Source organism: Triticum urartu, chromosome 3A, assembly GCF_056163025.1.
Source record: "Triticum urartu cultivar PI428250 chromosome 3A, HENAU_Tu73, whole genome shotgun sequence".
Lineage (NCBI taxonomy): Eukaryota > Viridiplantae > Streptophyta > Magnoliopsida > Poales > Poaceae > Triticum > Triticum urartu.
Window position 1 is genome coordinate 274,388,171 of NC_141875.1, and position 12,389 is coordinate 274,400,559.

The following is a 12,389-nucleotide window of genomic DNA, read 5'->3' on the forward strand; positions in this document are numbered from 1 at the left end:
CCTTAGTCAGGGCCAGTTCCAAACCGGATCATGAGGTCATGAGCTTCTGAGGGGACTGCCGATCCGTCCGAGAGGGCCTCGTGAGAAGCAAGCGCCGGCCATAGAAGGACGTGCGTGCAGCGCGCGCGCCATGCCCAGCCCCCTCTCGCGAGGGGCTCACGGGGGGGGGGGGGGGGGGCAGCAGGCGCGAGCTCCGAATCAAGGCAAGGAACCAAATCGCATGAACGAGAAAAGACACCCCCCGCACATACCAATGAAAATTCAACTTCAAACTTAAATCCAAGGCTAGAAAACAGGGCTACAGAAAGGAGGTTAAAATCAAGTGTCCGCGTCCGGCGCCTAGTCTAGTCTCCTGGTCACGAGCGGAGACCTTCACAGGCGCGAGCCTTGCTTCATATTGCCAGGCGAGGGCCCCGCCTTGCGCCGCCCTTGACCGCCGTTGGGGCGTCCGGAAACCAGGACGACGCCAAGGGGCAAAGTGGACGCCAGCGGCGCCCTCGGCGACCACGGGCCCTCTGCCGGGGGCAAGTCTCGCCAGCGCCTCCCTGTCGGAGGACCTACCTCCGGGCGACGCCTTGCTCCATGCGACCCGAGGAGGCGCCTTCCTCTCGGCTCCTCCCCCACAGCCCACAATGCGCCTTCCCGGGCGAGATGGGGGCTGCCGTGCTGGGGCCGTCATCCACCGTTGTGACCTGATTCACTTACGACCCATGGTTAGCGTAAGCCTGCTCCTGAGTGATTAGTGGTACCCTATAGCTGCTGTCGCCGGCATGGTTGGTGAAGCCTTCGGGTGGCTCTTGGAAGGCCTCAACTTCCAGCGTCTCCTCTCCCCAACCTGGCTCGAGGAACGAGCCGAGGTCAACTTCCGGCGTGTACTCTTGGCCCATCATGCGGCACACATAGGCCTCCGGAGCCGTCACCTCGGAAACCTTGCTGAAGTACCCCACGCTCCACGCCGCCTGGCCCGGCGCTCCAGGGAAGTAGGGTGGCATCCTGCCGGAACCGTGGAGGGCGATGCTTACGCCTGCAGCCATTGGGGGAGGCACAGGTGTGGTTCGGTGTCCGGCGCCGCTGGTTGCGCCGGTGCCGATAAAACCTCCTAGTGTGCCTGGGGGCGTGCAGGCGTGACGAGGACCACTTTGTGGCCCGGCCGCAGCCTGAGGCGTAAGCAAGGAGCAGAAAGGCGATGCACCCATGGCTGTGGCATCTAGTAGCTCAGCCACACGCTCCAGCAATGCATCTCGGCCGCTCTCAATCAGTCGGCATCGCAGCAGCTCTCGCGCCACCATGAGCGCGGCCCTCATGTTTACTTATTCCCGCCAGGTGTGCGGCGCCATTGACGCAGCGTAGCTGGAGGCTCTTGCAGTGGCCCATGCTTGCCGTGGTGTAAGGATGGATGGCATTTGACCGTGCTGCCTGGACCACATAGCGTTTGGCGGTGCGCGTGTCTCCTGGAGCGCACGGTTGGGGTCTTCTTGGGCTGACGATGCCGCCCGAGCTGGCCTAGCTTCCCAGTGGTCGGCGTCAATCCTCAGGTCGCCGGACATCGGAGCCGCGGAGTGTTGGCAGATCAACTAGCGGAAGGGAGGCTCCGTCACACCCTACCTGGCACGCCAAATGTCAGATTTCGGGTTCCGGCAAAACCCTTGAGGTTTGAACATTGATGTGCGCACGAAGATCTCTCCCCCTCTAGCTCTCACCCTCACCACAATCTCATGTCTTAGCGTGTCGAACTCGCAGAACAAAGGGACACAAGATTTATACTGGTTCGGGCCACCATTGCGGTGTAATACCCTACTCCAGTGTGGTGTGGTGGATTGCCTCGTGGGCTGAGAATGAACAGTTACAATGGGAAGAACGGCCTCCTGAGGAGAGGTGTTCTTGTGCTTGGCGAGCTTGTGTGGTGTCTGGTGGTCTGAATGATCCTCTCCCCTTTGCCAAGGTGGTGGCTAGTACTATTTATAGATGCCCTGGTCCTCTTCCCAAATATTGAGCGGGAAGGGATCCCACAACTGCCAAGTTTGAAGGGGGCAGCTAGTACAAGTTATCCTGACAAAAGTAGTATTCGCTTGCCAAAGGCTCTGGTGCTGACGCCGTCTTGGGCTCCACGGTGACCTCCGTCCTGCCGTCCTGCTAGTCTTGGTCTTGTTGCGCCGATATAGAAACCTTTGCTTGATGCCTCAGGACTCCGCACCTGAGCTTTCCTCTTTAGCACCAAAGTGGAAAAAAGGACACTGCGCGCCTTGGTCGTCATGGCTTACGTCATGGGGACCTTGCGAGGTCTCCCTTGCCTTCATCTCTCTGCCCCTCGCAAGCCAGCCTGGTGAGGCTGCCCCAGAGGAGGTCTTGCATCGTCCGCCTCGCGAGGCTTGGCCCCTTGCAGGGGTCTTGAGTGCTTGCTGGTGAAGATGGGCCGCACAGGGCCGCTGGTGGAGCCACGCCATGGGCCGCAGGCAGGCATGTCTGGGGACCCCCTTTCCCAGAACACCGACAACCACATCTTCCCCAGCTCCCTGTCGTCCCCTGCCTAGGCCTCGCCGTCGTCCACCACCTTGGTGCTCTTGGTGCAGCGTGGTCAATGTGGTCAACTACCGACTTCCATCGGAAGTGTACTGTACATGGAGAGGCTAGCAGCTGGGTCCACGGCCGCACATAAGGAAATGCCTCCTTATTACGCGCAAAATAATGATTCATCCACCTGACAGCAGGGACCCACCAGATGGGCCACCATATTTCATGAAAAAATTTTCCCCCTGACTGCTGGGACCCACCAGCTACATCTTCGCTCGCAAGGAAGTGCATCCATATTACGGGCAATAAAAATGATTCGCCCCCTGACTGCTGGGAGCCACCAGCTACATCTTCGCATGCAAGGAAGTGCGTGACAGTCAGGACCCACCTAGTCGAAGCGTACGTAGTGTTGTCATTCTAGTCGCGAATGTGTACGTACATACGATCGGTCTGTCTGCAGGGTGTAGCGATAAACCATGGCCGTGTAACGAAGGGCACGTGTCGTAGTAGAGGTGCGCACGTGTCGTAGTAGAGGCGCGCACGTAGCATGTACACGCACGTACAGTGGCCAGGGTGCAAGAAAGTAAATATAGCCACATACGTACGGGCGGGCGGGGTCTCAAACGCCTACTCGCGCATACGTATGGCCCGGGCTCGTGTACATGGCTGGGTCGGAACTGAGAAAATGCGTCATCATTGTGTTCATTGGGAGGCAACAAAAAGCGTCGTGTTCATCAGGAGGCAACGGAACGCATGCTATCCATCGGGAGCCAACCGGCTTGGACAGAACAGCCGATGGAAACGAGGCCTGGCGTACCATAGAACGGAGGAAACGACCTTATGTTCGAATGGCCACAGTCGAAACAGGATCCTGTTAATCGGGAGGGGTATGGCATACCGCAAAACAGAGGAAACAGACTTCTCTTGGACTTCCTACGGTGGAAATGGGGTCCTGTTGATCGGGAGTGGTATGGCGTACCGCAAAACAGAGGAAATGGACTTGTGTTTGAGCGCTACGGTCGAAACGGGGGTCGTGTTCATCGGGAGGGGTGTGGCGTACCGCAAAACGGGACTCCACGAGATACTGTTCATCTCCACCGTCGACTGCCTCCACGGGCTACTGTTCATCCACCGTCGACCTCCTCCAGCCTCCACTTGCGACTGTTCATCCATGGGCTCCAGTTCATCCAGCCTACACCGCGTGCTCCTCCACCGACTACTGTTCAACCAGCCCTCTCCATGGGGTCCTGTTCAACCACCCTCCACGGGCTACTATTCATTCACCCCTCCACCGGTTACTGTTCAACCAACCCTCCATGGGGTCATCCTGTTCATCCAGCCCTCCACGGGGTCCTGTTCATCCAGCCCTCCACGGGGTCCTGTTCATCCAGCCCTCCACGGGGTCCTGTTCATCCAGCGGCAACGGCCTCTACTACCATGGGGTCTTGTTCATCCAACCTCCCACCGGGAATTGTTCATCCAAACCCTCCCAACAACTCTAACTATTCATCCAGAGGCAGCATCGATTGGCTTCAGTTAGCTGGAGTAGCGAAGGAATCACTTGGATTCAGTTAACAACAAGAGATTGATCAATCGCTCGGGTTCAGTAACGCGTAGCCTGCAACGCCTCGCTCGGGTTTCCTACCTCTTGAGCACTGCATTAATTTTCCCTTGAAGAGGAAAGAGTGATGCAGTAAAGTAGCGTAAGTATTTCCCTCAGTTTTTGAGAACCAAGGTATCAATCCAATAGGAGATCACGCTCAAGTCCCACGCACCTACACAAACAAATAAGAACCTCGCAACCAACACGATAAAGGGGTTGTCAATCCCTTCACGGTCACTTACGAGAGTGAGATCTGATAGATATGATAAGATAATATTTTTGGTATTTTTGTGATAAAGAGAAATAAAGATGCAAAGTAAACTAAACGACAATAGAAATAACTAAGTATTGGAAGATTAATATGATGAAAGATAGACTCGGCGGCCATATGTTTCACTAGTGGCTTCTCTCAAGAGCATAAGTATTACGGTGGTGTCGGCATTCTTGGAACAGGGGTCCCCAGACTTGCCTGCCTGCGGCCTGCGGCGTGGCTAAGCCAGCAGGCCGTACGGCCCATCTTCACCAACAAAGCACCCAAGACCCTCTTGAGGGGCCAAGCCTCGCGAGGCGTACGACGCAAGACCTCCTCTGGAGTGGCCTAGCTAGGCAGGCTCACGAGGAGCGGAGATATCAAGGCGAGGCGAACCTCACGAGGTTCTCGTGACGTGAGCCATGACGATCGACACCAGGCGGGCGCCAGCGCGCACATCGTCCTTGTTTCCTCTTTGGTGCAAAGGGGGCAAGCGCAGTCGCAGAGTACCGAGGCCTCAGGCAAAGGTTGTCATTTCGGTGCAACAAGACCAAGACCATGGACTGCAAGACGGAGGTCACCGTGGAGCCCAGAACAACGTCACCCCCAGAACTTTGTGCAGGCGAAGACTACTTTTGTCAGGATAGCTTGTACTAGCTGTGCCCCTTCAAATTAGCCCGCCATTGTTGGCTCCCTTCCCGCTCGATATTTGGGAAGAGGACCAGGGCCTCTATAAATAGGACTAGCCACCACAGTGGAAAAGGGGGAAGAGAGAGAGGAGGCATCTGATCTGGGCTAGAGAAACCACCCCACGCACACAAGCTCACCGAGCACAAGAACGCCTCAACGCCAGGAGGCCGTTCTTCCCTTGTATCGTTCATCATCATCCCAAGAGGCAATCCACCACCACACTGGAGTAGGGTATTACACCACAACGGTGGCCCGAACTAGTATAAACCCCGTGTCCTTCTGTGTTGTGAGTTCGTTGAGTTCGTCCGCGAGATCCCATCGAGGTAGGGCGTAGATCGGTTGGAGGGACAGACTTCGCACGCACCCCAGTGTTCGAACCTTAAGGGTTTGCTGGGACCCCATACTCCGACATTTGGCGCGCCAGGTAGGGGTGCACCGGAGCTTTTCTCCATCAACCAGCGGCCCATACCGCCGCACCGCGCTCCCATGGCAGGTACCTCGCCACCGACCTCCTCGGCCGACGCCAGCAGTAGGGAGTCTGGTACCGAGCCCTGGCCCCCGCTCTTCGACGGGTGCAGTGGCCGGTCAAGTTCAGGCTGGAGATGTCGCCGCATTACGCCGGCGCGGCAGACTCGGCGCTCTTCCTGCTAGTGTACGAGGAGGCCATCCTCGAAGCCGGTGGTGACGACAAGATCATGGCAAACTTGTTCCCCTGGCCCTCGCCGGCGAGCCGCACGCCTGGCTGCTCGGCCTCCCGGGATCCATGGTGACGTCCTGGTGGAACTCCGCGGCCTCTTCACTGCGCGCTACGCGGCACCGGCACACCACGCAGTCGCGGCACTGCTGGGCGGCTCCCAAGCACCTCCTTCAGATCGCCATGTCAAGCCTTTCTTCCGCCAGATTGGGGCCGCCTGCAAGCGCCCGGGGGCTCCACCGGGTTGGGCCGCGCCGGAAGCCGACCTCACCTTCGAGTCGGAAGACCACCCCGGCTCCACCTCCGGCTCAGGGATGCTTCCAATGCTCTGCACGCCCACCATCTACAATGTGGCCGTCACCAAGACCCTCATCGACGGCGGCGCTGGTCTCAACCTGCTCTCCGTGGAAGCTTTCAGCCTTCTTCATGTGCCGCTCGAACGGCTCGGCCTCAGCAAGCCCTTCACAGGGGTGGGCGGTGGAGCTGCTCACCCCTTGGGGCAGATCCGCCTCCCTGTCACCTTTGGCACGCGGGATAACTATCGCACCGAGCTGGTGGACTTCGACATCACCCGCATCGGTCTCCCGTACAATGCCATCCTTGGGTACCCGGCCCTCGCTTAGTTCATGGTGGAAACTCACCCAGCCTACAACCTCATGAAGATGCCAGGCAGCAAGGGCGTCCTCACCATCCAAGGGGACGCTAAGTAGGCCGTGATGGTGCTCAGGCTTGCCTTCAAGACCGCGGCAGCAGCGCAGCCAGCCGGCGCCGAAGGCCAAGGAGGCCGCGCCCACCAAGAAAAAGCAGTTTTTCACCCAAGACAAGGAAGAGACCAAGCAGGTGCCGGTCAACGAGGATGGGTCTTCAGGAGCCACCTTCACCATAGGAACCAGCCTTAACCTAGGGCAAGAAGAAGCTTTGGTGAGGTTCTTGCGCGCGAACAAGGAGATATTCGCGTCGGAGCCCGATCAATTGGAAGGGGTCCCGGGAGAGGTAATCCAGCATCATCTAAAGGTATGCCCCAACGTACGCCCCGTGAAGCAGCGAGCAGACGATAGTCCACTGAGAAGCATGCCTTCATCGTCCAAGAGACACGGAAGCTGGAGGCGGCAGGTACAATCCGGGAAGTTCGATACCCCGAATGGCTGGAGAATCCCTTTGTGGTGCCGAAGAAAGGCGGGAAGGAACGGATGTGCGTCGACTTCACCAACCTAAACAAAGCCTACCCCCAAGACCCATTCCCCCTTCCACGCATCGATCAAATCGTCGACTCCACCACAGAGTGTGACTTGCTGTGTTTCTTGGATGCGTTCTTTGGATACCATCAAATCAAGATGGCGGTGGAGGATGTGGAGAATAGGGCCTTGTTGACACCAAGTGGGGTGTACGGCTACACCCGCATGCCTTTTGGCCTTCGTAATGCGGGCACAACCTTTCAGCGGCTGATGCACATCGCCTTGGGTCGACAGCTCGGCAGGAACACAAAGGCTTACGTTGATGACATAGTGGTCAAATCTCGCGAGGCGAGGACGCTGATTCAAGACATGGAGGAGACCTTCGGGAGCTTGCGCCAAGTGAATTTGAGGCTTAACCCAGAAAAGTGTGTGTTTGGCGTCCCATCCGGCAAGTTGCTAGGGTTTCTCCTATCCCACAGAGGGATCGAGGCGAACCCGGTAAAGATCAAGGCCATCGAAGACATGAGCCCACAACAGACCCTCAAGGAGATGCAGAAACTGGCAGGACGAGTGACCGCGTTAGGGCGTTTCATCTCTAAGCTAGGCGAGCGTGCCTTGCCATTCTTTAAGCTCATGAAGAAGAAAGGCCCCTTCGTGTGGACCCCAGAGGTTGACCAGGCCTTCCAAGACCTCAAGAAATACCTTACCAGCCCCCCGGTGATGGTGGCAAGGCGGCCTCTCGAGCCCCTCTTGCTCTACCTTGCCGCCACCCCGTACTCTGCCAGCGCGGCGCTGGTGGCGGTTTGGGAGGAGCATCAAGACAAGGGTAGAGCTATTACAGCATCGGCCCAGGGAGGTGCAGCAAAGCCATCAGCGGCAGAGGACCTAGCTGAGCAGAGCAACATCGCGGAAGCTCCTGAGGGCGGTCATGTCTCGGGAGACCCATCACCCCGGGATATGCCGCAATCTACGGGGGACCCGAGCCTCAACAATGTACCGGCCCTCGTCGAGCACCCAGTGTACTTCGTCAGCACTGTACTGCAGGATGCGAGGGCGCGATACCCCATGCTGCAGAAGCTCCTGCTCGCAATTTTGGTGGCCTCGCGCAAGCTGCGGCACTACTTCCAGGGGCACCCCATCAAGGTCGTCTCGTCTTACCCGTTGGAGAGGATACTCAGGAGCCCAAACTCAGCCAGAAGGGTCGCTGAATGGAACATTGGGCTGCAAGAATTTCAGCTGGAGTTTAGCACCACCAGGGTCATCAAGGGAGCCGCGCTCGCCGATTTTATGGCAGAATGGACAGATGCCCCAGCTCTTGAGGAAGGAGAAGACCGGTCCACCTCCCCGGGAAGTGAGGCGCCAGACGGCTGGGTCATGTATTTTGATGGCGCCTTTGCGCACCAGGGCACGGGGGCTGGAGCAGTGCTCATCTCGTCCACTCAGGACAAGCTTTGCTACTCCGTGCAACTCTGCTTTCAGCACGGTGAGAAGGTCTCCAACAATATTGCAGAATACGAGGGCCTCATAGCCGGCCTGAAGGCTGTGGAGGCTATGGGGGTGAGGCACCTTACCGTCAAGGGCGACTTGTAGCTCCTCGTCAACTTCAACAAAGTGTATGAGCCAAAGAATGAGAACATGGAGGCCTACCTTGCTGAGGTGCGTAAAATGGAAAAGCAGTTCGCAGGCTTGGAGCTGCAGCACGTGGCCCGGGGCACCAACAAGGAAGTCGACGACATCGCCAATAGAGCATCCAAGCGGCAACCGCAAGAGCCCGGCGTCTTCGAAGAGCGGCTCTTCAAGACGTCAGCTATGCTGCCTCTTTCAAGCACGGCTCAGCCTCGGGAGGAGCTCCCTCAGCCCCCGGCCTCGGGAGCCCCAGATTGCGGCCCAACCTCAGGAGCTCGGCTTCTCTTGGCACTCGAGCCCCAGGAGGAGTGCTGGACCAAGGAATTCAGGGAGTACCTGATGCACGGGACACTGCCGGAGAAAGAAGAGGACGCGGAGCGCTTGTCCCGACAGGCCACGGCATACTGCATTCAAGACGGCGAGTTGTACAGGAAACAACCGAACGATGTCACTTTGCGCTACATCTCAAGTGATCAAGGGAGGGAGCTGCTGACTGACATACACAGCGGGGACTGTGGACATCACTCGTCATCATGGACCCTCGTCGGCAAGGCCTTCCGCAGCGGATTCTATTGGCCTACAACACTTAACGATGCAGCTGAGCTGGTGAAGTCCTGCGAAGCTTGCCAATTCCATGCCAAGAAAATCCATCAGCCTGCTCAGGGCCTCCAAACCATCCCGCTCATGTGGCCATTCGCGGTCTGGGGGCTGGACATCCTAGGCCCGTTCCCGCGAGCTCCAGGGGGCTACCTCTATCTCTACATCGCCATCGATAAGTTCACTAAGTGGGCAGAGGTGGAAGCCGTCCGAACCATTCCAGCCGGCTGTGCCGTCAAGTTCATCAAGGGCCTCGTGAGCCGCTTCGGGATCCCCAACCGCATCATCATAGATAACAGCTCGGAGTTCACTAGTAACCTCTTTAAAACCTACAGTGCTAACCTTGGAACACAGATCTGCTACGCTTCGGTAGCCCACCCCAGGAGCAATGGTTAGGCCGAGCACGCCAACGCTGAGGTACTGAGGGGCCTCAAGACCAGGACCATCAAGAGGAAGTTGGAGGCCTGCGGGAGGGCCTAGCACGACAAGCTCCAGTCCGTGCTGTGGTCCATCCTCACCACCGCTACCAAGCCAACGGGCGAGACTCCGTTCTTCCTCGTCTACGGAGCTGAAGCAGTCCTCCCTCACGAGGTCAGGCATCGCTCCGCACGGGTCCTGGCGTTCGACGAAACGCAGCAGGACGCCCTGTGGGGGATGGATCTTGTGCTGGGGGAGGAACAACGTCGCGAAGCTGCATTAAGGGCGGCAAGGTACCAGCAAGCACTGCGGCGCTACCACTGCTGCAACATTCGCTCCAGGACGCTCGAGACGGGTGACCTGGTCCTGAGGCGGGTCCTCTCTAGGGAAGGCTTGCATAAGCTCTCACCCATGTGGGAGGGCCCGTTCAGGGTCGTTCACATTGCCAGGCCTGGCGCCATGTGCTTGGTGACGCAAGAGGGGACACCCATCCAAAACGCCTGGAACATCCAGCACCTCCAGAAGTTCTACCCATGAAGCAAGGCCCAGAGCCTAAGAAGCAAGGCCTAGAGCCTGATAAGCAAGGCCCAGAGCCCGTGAAGCAAGGCCCAGTGCCTATGAAGCAAGGCCCAAAGCCTGTGAAGCAAGGCCCGGTGCCTGTGAAGAATCGCCGCCCGTGACACTCTCACGTAATAATGAGTTGGGGCTGTACATGCCCCGGAGTCTCAGGAGCACCGGCCTCAGGCCCTGGGGCTCCCTCCCACGCCTAGTGGACAGCACTTAGCTCCACGCTGGTGAGAAGACTCGAAGACTAGATTAGGTGCCGGACGTGGCTTTTCATTTGCTTTCCGTAGTTGGCTTGCTTTTCCTTAATCGAGTTTGCCTTTGGCATTCCTTGCTGATTTGGTTCCTTCGACTTTTACCGCATTTTTCGGCTCTGGTTTACCCATGATCTCTCTCTCGCATACCTTGCGAGGGGGATAGGCAGGTGCCCTCACAAGCTTTTCCTTCTCTCTGCCTTCTCGCGAGTCACCCTCGTTCGAGCCTGGAAGCTGGCGCAACTCTCCTAAATCCGTGCCCTCGGGTACCGCGATGCAAAGCGCCAAGTCAAGGTTCGGGTGAATGGCAAAATCCTCTAGCGCACCCCCTAACAAATTCTTGTAGTTCCTGAGCAAACGCAGATATCTCGTGAAGGAAGGGGCGTCCCAAACACGCCAGGTTAGGTTATCTCTGCACAAAATAACAACATGGCATGGGAATAACACGCACGTTGCATTAACCAAGAACCATAGTTCGATACACGTCCCTCTGGGCCCATACTGGTTTCATTTTCTTGTGTAGGGAAAGAAAGGAAAAAACCAAACAAAGCGGCGTTTCAACAATCTGCGGGGGCAGGCCCTTAGCGACGCCCAAGCCTAGCCAGACCCCTCCTCGCGCTTCACGGAGGCGTGATGACGAGATGACCCGCTGCCTCCTTCGAAGCAAGCGCGGCGGCTGATCGTAGCCACTGCTGCTAGAGCTGTCGCAGGAGGGAGAGCTGCCGTAGCTAGAGGAGATGCGGTCGCCGCTGAGGGGAGGCTCACCCTTACCCTCGTCACGGCCGTCGCCAAGGCCAAGCACCTCCTCCCCGTCGTTCATCTTGGGGCAGCACCCGGCGTGGCGGCCATTTTCCCCGAACACTCGCACGTAGAGGGTCGACCCGCCATCATACTTGAAGTGGAGCATGCACCGCCTGCCCAGGCCGCGCGTGCGGGCGAACGTCTGCCAGCCACAGGCCAGGGCTATGTTGCCCGCGACAGAAGTCTCGACCGCGACCCAAGAGGCCTCGCTGCAGCAACCATATGCCTGCAACCAGAGCCCCCCTGGACCAGGGGCCGGCAGCTCATCGACAAAGAAGCGCGGAAGCTGGAGCCAGTTGCCGGCCAGGTTTTCCGACCAAACAACGAACTCCAGCGATGCCTCCGCTGAATGGAAGCGTGGGCGGGGAGGCGTCGCCACCATCGCGCACCTCCCCCCGTCAACTGGACCGCCACGGTTGGGACCGCCCCCTCCGCGTGCCGTGGCGCCGCCTCGGCGATGGGCCATGGCGGGGGTCATAGTATGCTTGCGCGGGCGGCCGCGACCGCGCTTGGGCACCATGGAACCAGGGCCCTCTCGAGGGGCCTTCCCCTTCTCGGCGGCAGAAAACTTCCTTTGAGGCGCCATCAGAGGCACTGCAAGCAATGGAGCAAGAAGGAGGAAGCAAGCAAGGAAGAGATGGGCAACGGGGGCTCCGCCCCCCTCCCCATTTATAGCAAGAGAAGGCCAACCGACGTCTCCCACGATCACAGGTAATGATGGTTTCCCTTGCATGTCGCAGGGACTTGTCAAGTCGTGCAGTCGCCGAAGCAACATGGGGAAGCGGAGACGCGCATGCCCAATCAACCGCCAAGCGTCAACCGAGGCCCCAGGCTTTTGGGGCCCACAACGCTTCGAGCTTGACCCTTGGCTTCGCCGCGAAGCCAAGCCCGGGTGCACCTTGGGCCCGGGGGCTACTGTCGGCGTTCTGGGAACGGGGGTCCCCAGACTTGCCTGCCTGCGGCCCGCGGCGTGGCTGAGCCAGCAGGCCGTACGACCCATCTTCACCAACAAAGCACCCAAGATCCTCGTGAGGGGCCAAGCCTCGCGAGGCGGACGACGCAAGACCTCCTCTGGAGTGGCCTAGCTAGGCAGGCTCACGCGGAGCGGAGATATCAAGGCGAGGTGAACCTCATGAGGTTCTCGTGACGTGAGCCATGACGATCGACACCAGGTGGGCGCCAGCGCGCACAGCACGCACATCATCCT

General features: G+C 58.6%; 1 protein-coding gene across 1 annotated transcript; it reads left to right on the top strand.

Annotated features, from left to right (window-relative positions):
• Positions 1 to 8,558: 8,558 nt before the first annotated feature.
• Positions 8,559 to 10,982, top strand: LOC147979443 (uncharacterized). Its single transcript, XM_087515206.1, has 2 exons — positions 8,559 to 9,155; positions 10,905 to 10,982. Exons 1-2 carry the CDS (start codon positions 8,559 to 8,561, stop codon positions 10,980 to 10,982), a joined length of 675 nt encoding a protein of 224 aa, XP_087371332.1.
• The last annotated feature ends 1,407 nt before the right edge of the window (positions 10,983 to 12,389 follow it).

Coding starts and splice junctions, on each gene's coding strand:
- LOC147979443 (XM_087515206.1), top strand. CDS start 8,559: ATGGAGGCCTACCTTGCTGAGGTGCGTAAAATGGAAAAGCAGTTCGCA. Junction 9,156..10,904: donor TTAACGATGCAGCTGAGCTG/GTGAAGTCCTGC, acceptor TTTCTTGTGTAG/GGAAAGAAAGGAAAAAACCA.